Source organism: Lonchura striata, chromosome 9, assembly GCF_046129695.1.
Source record: "Lonchura striata isolate bLonStr1 chromosome 9, bLonStr1.mat, whole genome shotgun sequence".
NCBI lineage: Eukaryota > Metazoa > Chordata > Aves > Passeriformes > Estrildidae > Lonchura > Lonchura striata.
This window is the reverse complement of record NC_134611.1, coordinates 6104825-6124780: the sequence shown is the minus strand read 5'-3', so window position 1 is coordinate 6124780 and position 19956 is coordinate 6104825. Positions and strand designations below refer to the sequence as shown.

Sequence of the window (19956 nt, the reverse complement as noted above, 5' to 3'; positions counted from 1 at the left end):
TGAGACCCTGGCAGGCAGCTGGACACAGCTGTGATTTTGGGTTTGAGCCATGGAATGAGTTACCAACTTTAAAGGTGGAACAAGAAGTCACAAAGGGTTAGATAGGATAGTAAAAGTAGTTACAAAACAGAGGGGAAATTTTTTTAGTATTGTACAGGGGGGTTTTAGCACCTGTCCAGGGGGGTTTTTACTTTGTACATGGGGGTCAGAGTTCTAAGATGGAGGAAAGTGGGCTGATCCTGTTCTTCTTCTTCCTTGCCTCCATGTCCTTGGTGATGCTGGCACTTATGGATTGGTTTAGAGTAGAAAAGCACCTTGTAATATGGGTAGTGGGTATTGGGGAAAAACTGTAAACATGGAACACATAATATATCATATAAAAGATAGCAGCAGCCCAGGGTGGGGAGAGAAGCAGTCGGGGTCAGAGAGGATGTCAGGGTGTGTGTGTGCCTCTGCCTGAGCTGTGAGCAAACCACAGCAGCTCCAGAAGAAAATCTTGTAGATAACTTGCAATAAACTGCCTTGAGACCGAACAACAAGAGGCTGCAGAGTTTTTCTTTGGAAGCACGGGTTGGAGGAGAGACTTTACCACCACATGAGACCCCAGAACAAACCCGGGGTTCCCACAGGAAAGGGCCTTAAAGCCCATCCAGTGCCACCCTCGCCATGGGCAGGGACACCTTCCACTGTCCCAGGTGCTCCAAACTCCATCCAACCTGGCCTTGGGCAATGCCAGGGATCCAGGGACAGCCGCGGCTTCTCTGGGCACCCGTGCCAGGGCCTGCCCACCCTCCCAGCCAGGAATTCCTCCCCAACATCCCATCCATCCCTGCCCTCTGGCAGCGGGAACCCCTCCCCTGTCACTTGTCCATGGTCTCTCCATCTCTCCCGGAGCCCCATTAGACACTGGACAGGGCTCTGAGGTGCTGCTGGAGCATCCCCTCCTCCCGGAGCCGAGCGCAGCCCGCCCGGCCCGGCCCCGCCCATGGCGGAGCGTCCCTGAGGCGCTGCCGCTTCCCGCCCCGCGCACGCGCACAGCCCGCCCGGAAGGCGCCGCGCAGGCGGAAGCGCGCGCCGGCCCGAGCCCGGTGAGAGCCGCGGGCGGCGCGGGCCGGGCTGGAGGGAACCGGGCTGAGGGGAGCTGGGCCGGGCTGAGGGGAACCGGGCTGGGGGGAACCGGGCTGAGGGGAGCAGGTCCGGGCTGAGGGGAACCGGGCCGAGGGAAACCGGGCCGGGCTGAGGGGAGCCGGGCTGGGGGGAACCGGGCTGAGGGGAGCAGGTCCGGGCTGAGGGGAACCGGTCCGGGCTGGGGGGAACCGGGCTGAGGGGAACCGGGCCGGGCTGAGGGGAGCCGGGCTGAGGGGAACCGGGCTGGGGGGAACCGGGCTGAGGGGAGCAGGTCCGGGCTGAGGGAAACCGGGCTGAGGGGAACCGGGCCGGGCTGGGGGGAACCGGGCTGAGGGGAGCCGGGCCGGGCTGAGGGGAGCCGGGCTGAGGGGAGCCCGGGGAGGGGAAGGGGCTGAGAGCGGCTGCGGGGAGGTGAGGGGGCTGTGCGATGATGAGGGTGAGGGCGCTGAGGACGGGCAGGGGGCTGAGGGGCTGTGGGGTGACGAGGGTGAGGGCGGTGAGGGGGCTGAGGGGGCTGAGGGCTGACGGGGCCGAAAGGCAGAGGGAGGTGAGGAAGAGACTGAGGGGGCTGAAAGGCTGAGGGCGCTGAGGGAGAGCGGGTCGAGGGGGCTGAAAGGCTGAGGGGGCTGAGGGCAGCTCGGCCCCGGGGCAAGCCCCGCAGCGCCAGCCCGCCCTGGGGCTCTGAGGAGGCCCTGGCAGGGCGAGGGGTGAGATGAGGAATAAAGGTGCCTCCTGACAAGGATTAGGGAAACAGCAGGGTTGTACACAGGTATTGCGTCGACAAATGGAATTCTTCATTCTGTGTGTGCGTTTTTCAGCTGCTGAAATGAAGCATTTTAAGAGAAGTTTTATTCAGGGCTGTGCATCTATAGCTGAGTTCTGTCAGCTTCCTTGGGCAAGGGCTGGGTGGTTTGTACTGGTGTTATGTATCTGAATTGTCATTGTAGGCAGTGTGGAAGGATAGTAGGGTTTTTTGGGTTTTTTTTAGCTGTGATTTTCACCTCATGCTTACAGCTGGGATCTTGAGATCACCTGATCAGGTGTTGCACATCCAGGGGAAGGTGAAAAGTTTGGGATTGACCAAACCAGCATTATCATTCCCTAAGAATTATTCCTAACATTGTTGCTCACAGGATACCAAGAATTAAGAGTTCTGTGCTTTAGAATTTAATAAAAGCATGGCTTTTTGTTATAGGTAGCATGGGGTAATTATTAAAGGTGAAAAATAAGTAGGAAAGAATACTTTAAGGGCCGCTTTTGAGAGCAGAGAAGGAAACTCAATATCCCAGAAAACAATTGTTGTGCATGTAGGGAATGACAAAAGTAAATAAATGAAACAGAGATGAGGGGGTCTATAGGTGAGGCTGGTGCTATGTAATAATTAAGCAGGCATAATTAATTAATGTTGCAAGATAGAGAGAAGGATAGATGTATCTTTTATTTTAGATAAAAGTGCTTCCCTGTGGCTTAGGCACAGGTGAAAACATGCAAATATCAGTGTTCACCTTCCTACCTATAGATGGAGATCTGCTGCCACAGATTTATATTATTAATTAACTTCTTTTTCCCCTTGGTGGTGGTGTTGGGTCACACCTTTCTGTGAGTAGTAAATAAATATGGGTGGAGTTGGAGAAGAATAACCTAAATATGCCTTAGATGTTGTTTATCTATAACTGAAACAGCAGCTGAGTGCTTCTGTTGTATGGGATTTTTGGTTTTGGTCAGTAGTAAGTATATTAAACTGACTTAAATCAAATTAAGCCTTGTCTGCAACTGGCAGTTGTACTCTTCAAGACTGAAGTAGTTTCTTCCTCACATTTTTCCTAGTTCAGACTAAATTTTTTCCAATTCTTTGGGTTGAAGTTTGCATATTCCATAGTTAGTTGTTTAATAATATTTTTTAGATTTTTTTTTTTTTTTTTTGCATAGGGCAACATAATAAGTTTCCTGTTTCATGCACACAGCCTTCAATTTGTCAGACCTGGCAAAATTTCTTTTACTGGATCCTTACAGTGGTGCAATAAGCTTGATGGGACATCAGCCCTGTTGCTTTTTGGGGGTGGAAGGATGGCGAATAATATCTCCTGACACCAATTAACTTTGAAATAACTTTTATTTTGTTTAAACCAGCAGATGTGCACTTTGCATAATCTGGCTGTGGCGCTCTTAACTGAAGAAAGAAGTGGCATTAACGTAACACTGGGGCACGGAGTCGCTTTTGAAGCTTTTACCGTGCAGTGAGGTGTCAGTGTGGGGGTGTTCAGCAGCGATGGCTGGCACAGAGTGGGGCTGTGCTCTAGCAGTGCTCCTCTGTGTCCCCAGCTCCTGGAGTGCTTTTACCATGCAGTGAGGTGTCAGTGTGGGGGTGTTCAGCACTGATGGCTGGCACAGAGTGGGGCTGTGCTCTAGCAGTGCTCCTCTGTGTCCCCAGCTCCTGGAGTGCTTTTACCATGCAGTGAGGTGTCAGTGTGGGGGTGTTCAGCAGCGATGGCTGGCACAGAGTGGGGCTGTGCTCTAGCAGTGCTCCTCTGTGTCCCCAGCTCCTGGAGTGTCCCAGCCATGGAGAAGTGGAGCCTGATGACGCTGACGGTGCTGCTGGCGCTCACCGTGCGCTGGGCTGTGTCCCTGGGCTCCTACTCAGGTAAGGCACCTGCACAGGCTGCAGCAGCCCCAGGGACACGGCTTATGGGGCTTGGGGGAAATGCAAAGCAATTCTATTTATTGCTTATTTCTTTTATTGGTGTTTATATAAAATCATACATAGGAAGAGATGTGTTATTTCAGCTGTTGTTATATTTTAGTTCCTCTTGATTTCCCTGAGAATTCCTTTTTCTTATTCTTTGAAGATTAACATCACAGTGTAGAGCAGAATGCTGGAAAAAAACACCATAACTTTTTTTTTTGGGTGGTGCTGATGTTCATTAATGTTTTAGGTCAATATCTGCCTGTTTTCCTCTGTGCCTTTATTTGCAGAATATTGCAGTCCACTTGTACATTTACCTCATATTGTCTTTAAAATCCTGTAGCAGATATAACCTTATTATTTATATTTTTATTTAGCTTATATTTGGCTAATGCTGGTGCTAATGAAGACAGTGCAGAGGTGACATGGAGTGAACAATGACTCTGCCTTGTAGCTGTACCTCCTTAAGCTTGTTTACAGCAGGAGCCAGAGCTACATTCTGGTAATGGATGAGTTTTTCTCCTCCTCATGTGAGAAGCCTTGCAAAGAATTAGCAAGTTCCTTTCCAAGCCTCCCAGTTCCATTCTCACACTTGGAATGAGCTGGCACAAGGTTTGCTCTCTGCAAATAAAAAAAAAAAAAAAAAAAAAAAAAATTAAAAATGAACCTATGCTTTCAATCTTCATCAGCCCAAAGAATCACAAGTTAAATTCTACTCTGTTTTTTTGAGGCAAAGGGAGGCCTCCTCTCCTCAGTAGCTGGAGCTGCTCGGGAGCATTTTGGTGATTTTAAACTGGTAATTCTGGGTTTCATTTACTTGAAGAGTTTGCTTGAATCTGAACTGCATTTCCAATTGTTTTGGTTTGAGTTTGCTTTCTCAAAATGCCATTTCTTAGAGATCTGTAGGTAACTGAGGTTTTTACCCATTTCTAGGCAGCAAACACCCTGTCTTCAGGCATACACTGAATCTCTCTTGCAGTGCAGAGGATTTATTTAGAATTCTGTTGCTAACTAGATTTTTGTAAGTTGATTTAATTTCAAACCAATCAAGATTATGGAAGAGAGTCTAAAATAAAGCCTGAGCTAAAATAACAATTTTTAAATCTCATTTCCTCCCCAGCTGATATAACTGATTTTGGAATAGGAAAAGCTGAATCTGATCCAGTTCAGCAAATTATTAATGCTTAACTTTGAGCATTGGCTGGCTGTAAAAAGACAAATCCCAGTGTCAGAGCTGTCAAACACATAAATCCACTGGGATTATTTTTTTCTCTTTGACTTCCTGCAGATATAATAAACTTTTAATTCCACCCTCATTTACTGTGCACCCTTGGATCTCTGTCTCATTCCCAGCCTGTTCCTTGCCATCAGCTTGCCTTTGGATCTGCTTCTGGAATTCAATTAAAAAGCAGAAACTAATACCTGGTTTTGAAAAGTTACCATTAGTGATGACCTGGCCCTGGGGAATTACTGAGGAAAAATTTGGTTTCATAGGTTAATGCATGATTTTTTAATGCATGCCCAAACTCCTGCTGAATACAGGTATTGAGAGGCAGCTTCAAACCCTTAAAAAATTATATTCCCAGGTTAACAATAAAACGGAATAAGATCACTACTTTGAAGGTATTTGTGAGCATTTTAAAATAAAATATTCCAGTTTTATTAATTTTTAACTTAGTTTGTCTGTGTGCTTGATGCTTTCTGTAGATGGAAGCTAAACGTGCATTGTCAAACTAACAAATCAGTAATTGGCTTTTAATAATCAAACCTTTGAATTAAGAATTTTTGATCATTCTGAAGGCAATGAATTTTTTTCATCCTTTTTTCCCCTTGAGATTGAGAAATTGATACAGAAACACTCTAAAATTTGGGTAATATCTATTTCAATAATCCAGTGGCAGATTCTTTGTTCCACTGGACTTACAGCTACAGACTTGACACTGGTGAAACTCCAGTGATCTCACTTATTTGGGAAACTTTAATCTGAATGTGTGAGAGTGGAGGTGCTCTGCTCTCCACCCCCCAGGAAGAAATGAGCAGAGATAAGAGTTCCTTTGCACTTTCTGGGAATGAATTACACATTGCTGAGCTCGTGGGATTCCCACAAACATAGATCATGGGTAAAACCAGAGATAGCTTTCCTATATTTTAAAGAACCTCTTAAATCTCTGTCTGGCTCATGTCAATATTTCACTGGGAGCACAATCAGTCCAGTTTCTGTTCTCAATGATCAGGTTAATAGAAGTAAATAAACTCTGGGAAGATGCTTTGCATGCTGCCATTACCACACTTAGGCTTCCATCGAGGGGAGATTTGACGTCTGAATTATTTGCATTGTAAAAGCTTTCTTTTCCATGAAAATAGCTAATATTAGTATTATAATGATATTAATAGTGAGGTATCATGACATGGCTGAAACAAGTGAGAATATTGACAATTATCACACCATGGGAGTGCAGCAGTTCCCACAGAATCACTGTAACATGTCCATTTTCCTAGTTCAGGGAAAGTACCACATTTTTCATCTGCACTTGGAAATGATTTTTTTTTGTCAGATGAGGAAGCAGTTCTTCACAGCAGAGTATCTTGATAAATGCTTATTGCAGAAATCTCCAGAAAGCCAAAAGAACACATAACTTTTTTTTTCTCTCTATTAGACTGCATGATGAGATCTCTATTTGCTCTCAATACAGAGATATGGAGAATAAAATTAGTAATTAATATGCAATACATAACTGGGGAAAGCAATCTATAAACTAAATAATGTCCTGAATGCTGTGTCTTCTCTTTTTAGGGGCAGGAAAACCACCCATGTATGGAGACTACGAGGCTCAGAGGCACTGGCAAGAAATCACCTACAACTTACCCATCAGGCAGTGGTAGGTGGTGCTTACAAAGGGAGAATGGGAGGGAATCCTGTTTGTATTTTACACCTCTGAGTTCATTGTTTGCTTCCATGATCCATGAGATTTCTAAATGTGGGAATTCTGGGATCTAGATTCCAGTGTAGCCAGCTTCATTTGTACAGATAATATAAAACAGGAGGAGAATTATTCTAAATATTTAATTTTGCATTATTCCTAATATTCTTTAGAGTAAAAATTTAATCCATATATGTGCTACAACTCAAATTGGAATATATTGGAATTCCAGTTCATCTTCTGGCAAAGACAGCAGTGTTTTGGGTGTATGGTGTAATTTTTCCCTGGCTGTCTGCTGGGGAACAGACTCATTTGACAAAATAGAAAATTAATACACTTGTATTCTGTAAATACATGTGAACTCTGCAGATTAGTCTGTGTAGTGACCTCAGATCATCTTGTTGTTCCTATATTCTCATTTTTGTCCTTTTTTTTTCCTGATATCCAAACCCTACTGTGCCAGAGTTGGGATAAGAGGTGTTACATAATAATGGAGTTGGCAGCTTTGATCCACTCTGCTACACTGAACTGTATTTCCTTAAAATTAGGAGTTATAGTAGCCAATATTCCCAGGCATTCCCAGGGGCCAGATCAGACACTGCTGCAGGCTGGGTTTAGCTGAGGGGCTGCCAGGTGGGCACCTGGGGCTTCTGTTTGCTCTCTGGTTTTGTAATTGATGTAATTTTATATTTATAATTGAAAGGTTTTTTTGGGTTGGGTCTGCTCTGGGAATTGAATCTCTAATACAGCAAAGTGGGTGTTTGGAACAGCACATCTTGGCTGATGTGCAAGGGATTGCATTCTAGAATTTAAATATTTCTGGTTTATATTATTCTGTAAAGTCCTTTAGGAACTTCTTTTTTTATTCTATTGCTCATTAAAACTCTGCAAGCTTCCTTACTAAATATTACTGGGTATATAAAGGTTGTTTTTCTTTTTTTAATTGAAAACATTATGGAAGGTAAAATGAAAAACCCCCAAAAGTGGCAAATTCCCTGAAAGTTGCAAACTGTGACATTCTGCATAAAGAATCTGCACTGCTTTGGCAGGAGCAATCTTGAATTGTAGGATAAGAGGCAGAGATGCAACTCAAAGAAATGTGATTTATCATCTGTTCAGAAGACACTTCAGGCAGCTCATAAAGAATTGAAGAAATATAATTTACTATTATAAGTGTCAAAAATTGGCTGCATTTGAAGAGAGGAAGTGGAAGAGGCAGGAGCCTGCCCCGTGGCAGTGGGCACAGCCAGAATTCACTGGGAGGTGGGAAGGGGCTGCTCCTCGTTGCTGGAGCTTCTCCTTGGACAAACCAGATCTCACCTGGGAGAGCTGAGTTCATTTTGACTGCTGCCATAGAGATCCTGACACAACATAATCCCAAATGGGAAAATCCTTTTCCTTCCTTTCACATGGTCTGCCTGGGTTTGGAGGTAGAACCAGGAGTTTTTCTCTCCACTGAAGTGAGCTTTAGCAGCTTTTTTTCAACCACAAATATGTGAACTCTGCATCACTTTTGCTGTTATTTTGTTGCTTGGGACTTATTTAATGTGCAGTAAAATTAGGCAGGTATAGATGCTGCCACCTTCTATTTTGGATTTGGAATGTATTTACTATTCAGTCTTTTCCTTGGGTCAAAACTAAGCTGGAAATGTAGTCTTTAAATTAATTTTTTTTTTTTTGTAGGTACTTCAATACAAGTGACAACAACTTGCAGTACTGGGGCCTCGATTACCCACCTCTCACTGCCTATCACAGTTTTGTGTGTGCTTACATGTAAGTCCAGTGTTTGAAATCCTTGGTTACATTTTTCTTTCTGGATATTCAGTTTTCTCTACAAGCCACTGCTGGATCTGGGATGCCCAGTGCTGTAGGAACAGGGGGCATTGCCTGGGAAAGCTCTTGTGTGTGCAGAGCCCAAGCGACATTTGATGAGTAGATATCATGTAAATAGAATTCTGTTATTGGAATACTTTTTCCACAAGGGCTTTGCTGCTGTTGGAATGAGACTTATGGAATAAGAATGTAGGTTAAAGTGCACAGGCACAGCTATGTGGGGCATCTATGTGAACTGTAAATGGTTTATATTTAATACTTAAGCATGAAAGGTATTTACAATTGTTTTTTTTTAAAGTCCAGGAACCAGACTGGAGGTGGTTATCTTGTCCTAATAAATATTGTATTCCATTTTTACTGTTTCCAAAGGTTATTTTTTTTAATTGTGAAACAGTCTATAGTGTAAACTGATCTAGTGGTGAGGAAAAGCTTTCATTGATCACTATTGCTCTTGAGATATTTTTTCTCATTCATCTTAATTCTTGGAATCTGCTCCTGTCTGTGTCATCTTTATTGCTGCAAGGAGTGTAAAGGGAAATGAGAACTGTCTGCATTTTGATGTGTCTGTACTTTGTTTTACAGTGCAAAGTTAATAAATCCTGATTGGGTTGCCCTGCACACATCTCGGGGCTATGAGAGTCAGCCCCATAAGTTATTTATGCGTACAACAGGTAGGAAGGTTATATTTCCTTGGGATCATCCTGCACATTTGTCTTGCTTACTAATTCAGCGTGTTTAATATGCAGCTTCTCTGTCTTTACTGCTTTATTCTCAGGTTTTTAACTGGATGGCTTTGCAGGTCCATTTCTGAGCCAAATTTGTGCATTATTTCCTTTTCTGCCATCATTTATGAAGCTATAAATATAAAATACAGAAACAAGTTTTCAACCCAATTAATTAATTAAAATCTCTAAAACACAGCTGCTCTTTGTAGCATAGACCCACTTTTTAATTTTGAAAATTATTCTTGTTTTCCCTTCTATTCTGATAAATAGTCTTTTATATTTAGCATAATTGGTTTTTATTGTCAAATTATGTTACATGTAGCCTGGCTTTTCCTGACTTAATCTCTGGAGGTATCAGAGATCTTAAGGAGCTGATCTCAAAGGCAGAAATATTTGGGTTTTTTACTGTGAAAAAAAAAAATTAAAATTGATTTTACTACTTGTATTCTAAATTTGTCTTCCACCGTTTGATTATTTTGAAGTGCAAACAAATGCAGAAGAAAATTTGTACCATAATTTAGTAGCTGCAGCAGTAGAACAGCAATGTGGCCAATGAACTCGTTTCTTGTTACTATTTCCTTTCATTTGAAATGTCTTTTGCTTTTTCTAACACAAAATGCTTTCTGATTGCAACAGCAGAATTTGTTGTTCATCAATAGCTTTTCTGTACTTCACAAACCTCTCAGTCTGCTCTCTGGTAATTGATTGAATTGAAAAAAAATAAAAATCACTAGTATTTAATTACCCTTGAAATGGTCTTTATTAATTTTGAAATCAACTCACTTGACACAACACTGATGGATCTGGAGAGCTGATAAACACTTTTAACAGGGGCCATTAGAAGAGTGCATTAAAATAATTCAGGGTGGTCAATGGCAGCTTTATTTTAAGCATCAGTGTATTTGTTTTGCTAACACCTTGGTTATATTTGTTTAGTTGTGGCTTAAGCTGGCAAAACAATTCATCCCTGGATAACTGAAATATTTAAACATCTCCATTTCTTCTTGGAGGTACTGCACATTTGCTGAAAGTGGTTTGTAGAAATAATCTGAGGTTTTTATTGAGTTTTTAAGACAACTCAAGAAGAATTCACCTGCTGGACATACCCTGGGCAGGAGAACCTGCTGGCTCTGTTTTCTTGTTGCCTCTCACAAATGTTGCTGCAGGCAGGTGATCAAAGCCAAATCCCTGCTTTCAGTCTCTTTATCCCCATCGCTGGTAATTCACACAGAGACTGGGATAATCTGGACTTTCTTCACTGTGCCCCAGCCTCTCAGTCCTGTCCCACAACCTGGGTGCAGGCAGGGCTGATTTCTTTGGGGCATTCCCGAATGCCTGCCCTGCCTGTGGCATGTGAGGAACTAGAGAGCGACTGAGGCTGTGCCAGGAGCCAGGACAGCTGAACACGTGGAAGCAGCAGCTTTGGGACATCAGAAATGAGCCTTAGAAACATTAACAAGATCAAATTCTGTAGACCTGGTTCTTTTTGTCCTTTGAAGTGGATCTGCCCAGTTTATTTCTGATATTTTGATGTTTATTTGCCTGTGTTTTTTCCTTGCCTTCTCCTTGTGGGAGAATTCTAATGGAAAGTTAATCTTTATTTTTCAGTGTTTGTTGCTGATTTGCTGGTTTATATCCCTGCAGTTATTTTATATTGTTTTTCCTTGAAAGAAACATCTGCTAAAAAAAAGGCAAGTATCTGGTGTGTGTAAATTAAACAAAGAAAACTCTGTTAATACAGAGCAGAAGTGCAGCACTGAGTTAATTAACACCAAGAACACCCTGATGGCTTCCATGTAAAACTGATGACAACCACTATAGCTCATAACATTAGAAAAGCCTTTATTTTATCTTACAACAATTCTTTTAATGCTTTTAATAACAAGATTTTCTATGAATTTATTACTCAATTAAGAAAAAAAAAACAAAACAAGAAAAGATTTGTGGTGTGGCAGGGGGGGATTTGGGAACTGCTTTATCTTGAACACTCCTTACAATAGATTTTGGGATAACAAGTCTCCTGATTTTTGGAGCGGTTTAAGATAGGTGTAGCTGGTCTTTAAGCTGTTTTAAAGGGCAGGCAATATTCAATATTTTCGAATTTATGGCAAATCTTCATTCTTGTTTATTCATCAAAATATTCCTGACAGATGATAACTTGTAGAGAATAAGATTCCTACATATAGGACGCACCATGGAGGGGCACATTTTTGTACTGGAGCAGGGAGAAGTTTCTCTGTCTAATGTCTAATCTTGGACTAATTATTTTTCCCCTGTTTTTTGATCCTTCTTGCCAGGTTTCCAGTGCTCTCTGCATCCTGCTTTACCCAGGCCTCATCCTTATTGACCATGGGCACTTCCAGTATCCTTGTTCTGCAGGGAAATGAATTCCTGTTTATGGAATTACTGCCCCTTAGCACTTGTTAACTGAGCATGGGGTGGCTTTGGGTCATCTGGGGGGTTCTGCCCACCCCAAACAGAGATATCAAAGGAAGCTGCAAGTCTGAAACATATTGGAGATAAAAATTATTGATATTGGCACAAATCAATCCCAACATGAATATCATTCTTCCCATGCCACCAGCTCATCTCCCTGTCAGTCACTTCACTGCAGGCAGCATCAGTGGGGTTGTGACAGGGAGGAGAGTGATGGGCTGTGCTCCTGTGATTTGTGTGTGCAGAGGGAATCCCCTTAGATCTTCCTAGGATGGCAGAGCAGTGGCAGGTGGAGCTGTGTGGAACATTCAGCTCTGTAAAGCCTCCCCTTCTGCCTTGGCTGCACAGCTCAGGGAGGTGAGTTCAGGGCTGGCTGGTGGCACCTTCACAGGGGCTCTTTATTAATAACAATCTGCTTTTATACTGGTTTTGTACAGGAGCAGCCCAGTGCTGTCAGCTCACCCCGTGCTGGAGGTGCAGCAGCTGCTGTGAGGCATGGATTTCCTGCAGATCTCTGTGCCAGCCTTGCCACTCTGATGTGACAATGCCACCCTCTGAGCAGCTCCAGCAGGGCAGGGATTGGTGTCTCTGAGCTGCTGCACCTCTGCACGATCAGGGCCTCTCGGTGTGAGTTTGCTGATGTGAAATCAATGAGGTGTCAAATACACCTGGTGATGTGGAGTGGGAAATGTGAGTGGGCTGAGAGCTCCGTGGGCAAGCTGGATGTGTTGTCACAGCTGCTTAGGCTGACAGAGGGAAAACAAAATATTGTGACATTTCTGACAATACAAGAAATACGAGGGACTGGTTACAAGGGATGGAGTGACAGGACAGGAGGGAATGGCTTCCCATTGCCAGAGGGTGGGTTTGGATTGGATATTAGGGAGAAATTCCTCCCTGGGAGGGTGGGCAGGCCCTGCCACAGGTGCCCAGAGCAGCTGAGGCTGCCCCTGGATCCCTGGCAGTGCCCAAGGACAGGCTGGGGCACTCTGGGACAGTGGAAGGTGTCCCTGCCATGGCAGGGGATGGCACTGGATGGGCTTTAAGGTCCCTTCCAATTCAAATCAGTCTGGGATTCTGTGTTTACTGGTTTTTCTAAGCTTTTCAAAAAACAAGTAAAAACCAAAGCTTCTGTTACAGTTTACAAAAATTACAAAACTTTATTGTAGTTTAATAGTAAGTGTAGCTTGGGCTCTTCAAAATCTCCTGAGCCTGGGAAGCTCTTTCAAAGTCACAAGGCAGTAATATTGTTTTAGCAACTATTGCTTATTGTTTGAGCAGGATTAGCAGTCAGGGAACTGGTCATGGATGAGTGTGCCTTGTGTGTGTAACAGAATCACAAACCCTTCAGAAGTTTTTGAAGGAAATTATACAGAATTTAAACACTGACATATTTGAATATTCTGCACGTATCTTGTGGGAGCTGGAAGGGAAAGCTTGTGAGAGCTTTATCACTACCCATGAAAATAACAAGAACAAAATGTTGCTTGTTGCAGAGAACTGTCAGTGCCACCAAAAGCTGGGTTGGCTGAATGCATGTGTAATTACATGTGTAATTAACACACACAGAATTTGCCCTCAGATTTGCCTGGGCAAGCTCTGAATCAAACTTTGGAATATAAAAATTACGCTTTCAATGGATGTATTTTTTTTTATCTTTGGGGGCTACATAGTCACAACTGGCAATGTGTTCTTAAGACTAACTTGACAAAACTCATTTTACAAGCTATTTCTGCTTTCCCTCAAGGCATTAATTGCTGCCCTCCAGAAGTGAGATGTGTGTCTTGTCCTTGACATAAAAAACCATATACAACTCAGTGAGCCTTGGCTTGGCCCTGTGGGCTGTCCTTTGTTTGTCCCATGACTGGGACCTCCTGGGCTCTGTGGCATTTTGCTTGGCCTTAAATTATAAACAAATGGAACTCTACCATTCCCTGCCCTTTTTTTGCTATTTGCTGGGAAAGTGCTTCAAGAAAGGACTGAAAGGAAAGGGGTAAGTGGGTTTGAGGTGTTTGATCTTCCTCAGGAATCAGCCTGGCGTGGGGAATGGGCTTGTCCTTGTCCGCACACGGGCATTCCTGGGTCATTTCAGTGGGAGGTGCTGTGTGCTGTGTTCCTGTCCTGCAGGGTGAGCGTGGCAGGGTTTGTGCCCAGCACTGCTGATGTGCTGTCCTGTTACAGGTTGGTGCTGCTGGCCAAACTGGCAGGGACAGTGCTGGTGTCCTTCGCTGCCTGCTGGCTCCCGTTCGGCACCGACGTGGAACAAATCATGCAAGTACTCAGAAGACTCTTTCCCATTGACAGAGGCTTGTTTGAGGCATGCATGTTTTCTTCTCCCACCCACTGCCCTGTCCTGTATTCTTAGATCCCTGGAGAAACCTTCAGGCTGACCTTTAGGATTTCATGGGGGAGACACAGTGCAGGGCGAGTAACTCGAGATGGCTTCTTCAGCAGTCGTTTCTTGCCAGTTATTTAATCCAGTGTTTAACCTCAGCTCAGCTGGCATCTTCCAGGATATTATACCAGGAGACAACACTTATCCCATCATCAAACCCATACTTCAATCCATACATTTTTCCATTGAAATAGATTCCATAGTAATTGACAGTGTCAGAAGATGTAACCTTGAAAGTCGACAGCTTTGGCCTCTTGGGTTCTGCTCCCCTCTTTTCAATGGGATTAATTATTTTTTTTTAATTATTTTTAAATGATGTTTTAGATAGATAGCCTAGAACTTCCTTTTTGACTCACCTTGTGCAGTTTCTACAATATTTTCCAAAAGCTTTAGGCCACTTCTGATTTTGGTTTTGCTTATGGTGTGAGCATGCCCATGCTAAAGGTGCCGAGCCTTAATCCAGTTATTCCATTCCTCATTTGCAGAATGGCTACAGGAATTTGGGAGGAAAGAAGGGGTTCCCATGTCCAAGGTCTCAAGGAGTTGCTGCAGTTTTAATTGGGCCATGAGTCTTTACAACAGTTTCTCAATTTCAAGCTTAACCCAGAAAATGAAGCTTTGAATTTCCAGGCTGTCCACAAGGATTAAAGCAAATTTTCGTGTAGTTAGATTAATCTTAATTATTCTTTTAATGTTTTTCAGATGTAAATAATATCTCAACTGGCACTTTTTCCCCCCTAAAAGTTATTGTTGATGTACCAAAGGCAGTGGAGGTGTTCTTAATGTATTCTCTGCTAGCTTATTTTAAAAACCCCAATAAACACAAAAAACGTCTCCAAAAAAGACACTCCCAAAAAAAAACAATGACTCTTCTCCTTGACAATTATTTCGAATTTATAAAGGAATATCATTTTGCTCACCACACCTTTTATTGAGTACCAAGTTTAGAAATAAAATCTTTAAATTACAATAACCAATGAGTCTGAAAGAGCTGGAGGATTTTAGTCTAATATTAGCCCAAATATTTTCTGAGCTGCTCAGGGCAGTGACTTGCTGGATGCTGATGGAGATAAAATGAGAATTTGTCCACGTAAGCAGCGCTCAGTAACTTGGCCTGGGGTGTGACAGGTTCTGTGCAGCTCCCATTTGCAGGCAGGGTGTGCCAGTTCCCATTTGCAGCCCGGGAACACTTGCTGGTGGCTGGAAATTCAGCCTGGCTGTGAGGAGGAGGAGGCTGCTGGTGCTGCCAGGACTGTGTTCCCCGGAATCCCCGGCAGATTCCGGGCGCTGGCAGCGGGGACCGAGGGGGCTCAGTTGCTGCTGGGAGTTGTGTCTACACAGCTGTGCCTCCAGCAGCTGTCTGGGGATGAGTTTCACCAGCAGGAGAGCTGCAGTTACAAATTTAATTTTGAAAGTGATCCTAGCACAAGTGCTAATGTCTTTAGACTTCTTGATTTATGGGGGGTTAACTCTGTGAGTGCTAGTGGGCAGTGAGCACGGGCAGGTAGGGAGGAAATGGATTCACATGTGCCAGGGTTTACTCAGGGACAGTTTCACAGCCTTAGCTCCACAAAATGCTCTTGTGGGGTAAGTTGTTGTCTCTTGTGCTGAAGAGCTGTTTCTCACTTATTTTAGAACCTGTTTTAATTGGGTCTCTTGAAAATGTTCGTTTTTGAGGAGCACAATCATCCCCAGTACATCTGAGAATGTGATGTACTCCGACAAGTGTTATTTGCACTCTCATGGTAGAAACCCAACAATCCCCACCTCCCAAGCCCCATTGTTCCCACCAACATGAGTGTAATTATATATCATTATCACTGATTACCTTTTTATTTCCTTCCAGGATAAAGTGGCCAATATTTGGTGCAGTCTAAGTGTCCTTATAAAGATAAAGAATGTAATATCCCCTCGAACTCAGCTAAAACTCAGGTGAGACATAACTGGAGTGCCTTAGGTAGTTTTTATCTGCAATATTTTTTGCAAGAGGAGTAAATTTTCTCGAATCGTACACTTTCCTCTGCTGTATTTTTCTGCCAAGTCATGATGGAGAAATACTGGGAATATTTATGACTGAAAAATCCCCTGCTTGTTTGTATAGTGATTTAAGCTGTTTGATTAAAACTGAGTTTAAATTTGCAAATTCAAAGAATTCAAATATCTTTCAGTGCTCTTAAAAGTCAGAGCTCGCAGTTCTCCTTGACTTAGTCAAGAATTCAGGTCTGGCTCTGCAAAGTGAAGTGTTAATGGCTGTAGTCCCTCATGTATTAAAACTGTTTTTCTTCCCCAATCCTTTAGTTTTGCTGTGACATTCTTGAGCCTGCTCCCTGCCTGTATCAAGCTCACTGTCCAGCCTTCCCTGCGAGGGTTTAAATTTGCCTTGGTGAGTGTTTTCTGTTCACTGCTCCTTGTTTTGTGCCCACCACAAGCACTGGAGGGCAACCAGCAGTGCCAGCAGCACGTGTGCAGGGCACAGAGGGTGGGAGCCATCAAATGCTGAAGGAATTGGTTAAAAAGTGTTTTATTTCCTCAAATCCAGGGCTCTGACCTGGCCTTTAAACCCAGACTTGTTCCTTAAGCTCATTTTTCTTTATTTAACTCTGTATTTTTTTTTATCTTCCTCTGAAGAGCCTTTGGAAGATTCCACACACATTTAAACCTCATATAGAATTGGGATTTCTCCTCTTTTTTGTTTGGCTTCCAAAGTGCCAGTTTTTCTTCCTTCACTGGCTGCAAAATTCCATTAAAAATTCCCCAAATGGACATTGTGAGCTCATGAGTGGTTTGAAAATAAAATGATCCCATTTTCCAAAATGTTTGCCTTCTCTTAGTCACATCATTGAATTGAAGCACATTGCTATGACTCCTTGAAATCAAAATTAGCTGGATCTGGGTCCAAGTTTCAGAGTTATCAGATAATTTTTCTTTTTAATTTTATCACAACATCACCTAAAACTAATGTTTATCCCAAGAACTGATTGGTTTTACACATTTTTATGTGGTGGGGGACTAAAAAACCAATTTGTTTACTTTTTCTCTTGGCTGGTCATGATGAGGAGCAAGATTTTGAGTCAAAAATGGGGGTAATTCTTACCAGGAGTGGGATTTGCCAGTGCCTGTGTGTGGGAATATTGTGATTCCTTGCTCTTGTCAGGGAAGCTGAGCAGGAGCGAGGCTCTGCCTGAAGAACTTTGTGCCTAATTCTGGATTAAATTCCAAATCAGGTGGTTTTGGTACGTGAGGGTGCCTGGGGTTTGCACTGCAGGGAATGCAGCAGTTAATTAGAAAACTCAGCTCGTTTAGCTGCTTGCCCCCATGCAGGGCCTGCACCTGCAGACACCAAAGCAGAGCTTTGCTTTGCACTCACAGGCTGACACATCTCTGCTCTCTCTCCTAAGGTCAGCTGTGCCTTGTCATTTTTCCTGTTCTCCTTTCAAGTCCATGAAAAATCTATTCTTCTTGTGTCAGTGTAAGTAAATCATTTTTCTGTGGATAAAATTGGATCTTTCCCCAACTTCTTACTGCATGCTGCTTTCACTTACAAATAGATCAGATTTTAACAGCTCTTCACATTTGCTTTTCTAAATCACTTGTGAATGAGTGTGCAAGTGCAGCCCAGTTGGTCTGTCCTTTCAGAGGTGGCAGTGGGGACAGTCACCAGCACTGCTGTTCCATGGGGATATCCTACATGGACTGGGAGTGCTGTTTGATTAGGGAAAGCTGATATCTCCTTTTCTTCCTCTCATCCTAGCCCAGTCTGCTTAATCATAAATGAAATCCCCTTCATGGCCACGTGGTTTCTACTTGTGTCAACTTTCAGGTGAGTTGGAAAAACTGTTAACAGAGCTGGAGAGGGGCTGGGGACAGGACAGGGAATGGCTTCCCACTGCCAGAGGGCAGGGATGGGTGGGATATTGGGCAGGAATTGTTCCCTGGGAGGGTGGGCAGGCCCTGGCACAGGGTGCCCAGAGCAGCTGTGGCTGCCCCTGGATCCCTGGCAGTGTCCAAAGCCAGGTTGGAGCACCCCGGGACAGTGAAAGGAAACAGGATGAGCAAACCCATCTGTGATTCCCTGCAAACCCTGTTGTGCCCCAGTTGTGGCAAGGATAAATGTATTTACTGGTTTTCCCTGCCCACGCCAGCCTGCTGCCCCTGCTGCTGAAGGACGAGCTGCTGCTGCCCTACGCCGCCACCACGCCCGCCTTCCTGGCCGCGTGCCTGGCCTCCTTCTCCATCCTGGAGAAGACCTCAGCCGAGGACCTACAGCTCAAGGCCTTTTCCCTTTCCCTCAGGGGCTACGTGTCCTGGTTTAAGTCCTTTCCCAGGATTGTCAGGGGCCTGGTAAGCAAATGTTATTCCTTTACCTCTTCCTTGCAGCTTTTCCCAGCACTGAAGCGTCAGAGGAGGGGGGGCTGTCTCTTTTTTGTGCCGTGTGGAAGAGTGAGAGCACCCAGCAGTGCAGTGGCAGCTGGGCTGGCTGAGGTGTTCCACCACTCCTTGTGTTGCAGTTCCTGCTGTCCCTGGCCCTGATGGGAGTCCTGTCAGTGCTCAGTGCTGCGGTGCCTCCCCCCCAGCACCTGCCAGACTTGTTCCCCCTGGCTGTGGCCGTGGTCTCCTGCCTGCACTTCCTGCTCTTCTTGGTGTATTTTAATGTTGTGATACTCTGGGACTCCAAGAATAGAGGGCAGAAGAAAATCAGTTAATGAAGCTGCAGCTGCAGGACTGAGAGTGCTCAGTGAGAGGTGCCAGCACTGCAGAGGAGCCTGTGTGTGATGGATGCAACTCAAGGAAAGCCAGGAAAAACCTTTTGCTTATTTAAACAAAACAATCTAAAGACTGTTCTAAAGGAGAGATATTTTGACGAGTGTTGGGAATGGGATTTGGTTTGTTTTCTTTGGCAGTGTCATACTTTTGTTACCATTTGTAAACCTGAAATGCCTAATAAAGGACCAAATTTTGAATTAATGCTAAAATACTGTATTAGCAAAAGCAGCATGAAGTTTTCTCCCTTCTCAGGATAAAAAGCACAAGGAAGTAATGCAGGTCAAGTTTAAACTCGTGCCTGGCAGCACTGAAGTTGTGGTGCTGAATTGCTTTATGACACAAACCTGGTTTGTGGCTGTCAGTCACTGTTCACCTTTGCTGGGGGTCAGCAGCTCTGCTGTGGCTCTAAAACTGCTGCAAATCTCTTTAACAGGACTGAAAAGCCAAAACTTTTGCTTCTACTGCAATAAAAGCTGAGGTGCTGCAGTGCAGTTTGAAAATACCAAAACCCCTTATTAAATTGCACAGCAATTTGCAGATGTAAACTGAACTCAACTCTGCAATTTCTCCCTGGGCACAGCTCAGCCTCCAAAGCCAATAATTCAGAAAATACAAATTGATTGAGTAATTATAAACATAACAAAGCATGGAGGAAGAAAATAAATCATAAAGCAATTTAGGGTCGTATAGTTTAATTAGGAGTCAGTCTACAGTTTTTTCTGTATCTATATATAAATATAAAAGAAACCCCCCCTCGTTTAAAGGCTTCCCCTGTCACATTCCAGGCTGTCACTGCCCTCAGCCTCAGTGTGTGAATCAGCTGTTCTGGGAACTTCCAGCTGGGCCAGTTCTGAGCCCTGGCACTGCGGTCCCACAGGCTCAGTGTATTTGTGCACTTTTTCCAGGCTTATTTGTTGTGGAAAAAATACCCCCAGGCACCAGTGCCCCCCTGGCAGCTCAGAGAGAATGGAAAGGGGGCTCTGGAGTAGGAACTAGAAGGATAATGGGGGTGAGCACATTCAGTTTCTACATTGTAACTGTTCCTTATAAAACGACAAAACTTCCATCTTT

At 43.9% G+C, this 19956-nt stretch overlaps 1 protein-coding gene across 1 annotated transcript; it reads left to right on the top strand.

The window, feature by feature from the left end:
• The first annotated feature begins 1049 nt into the window (after window positions 1-1049).
• Window positions 1050-19094, top strand: ALG6 (ALG6 alpha-1,3-glucosyltransferase). Its single transcript, XM_021537932.3, has 15 exons — window positions 1050-1088; window positions 3669-3769; window positions 6606-6690; window positions 8416-8505; window positions 9148-9236; window positions 10899-10981; window positions 11588-11652; window positions 13534-13719; window positions 13908-14043; window positions 15968-16053; window positions 16420-16504; window positions 17520-17590; window positions 17873-17941; window positions 18264-18462; window positions 18630-19094. The coding sequence occupies exons 2-15, from the start codon at window positions 3688-3690 to the stop codon at window positions 18822-18824; spliced, it is 1521 nt and encodes a 506-aa protein (XP_021393607.1). The 5' UTR covers window positions 1050-1088; window positions 3669-3687; the 3' UTR covers window positions 18825-19094.
• Window positions 19095-19956: the final 862 nt, after the last annotated feature.

Bases quoted from the DNA above. Each gene is read 5' to 3' on its own strand.
- ALG6 (XM_021537932.3), top strand. From the start codon at position 3,688: ATGGAGAAGTGGAGCCTGATGACGCTGACGGTGCTGCTGGCGCTCACC. The intron at 10,982-11,587 runs GCAAGTATCTGG...CCTTCTTGCCAG, and splicing joins AAACATCTGCTAAAAAAAAG to GTTTCCAGTGCTCTCTGCAT. The intron at 16,505-17,519 runs GTGAGTGTTTTC...CTCTCTCCTAAG, and splicing joins GAGGGTTTAAATTTGCCTTG to GTCAGCTGTGCCTTGTCATT.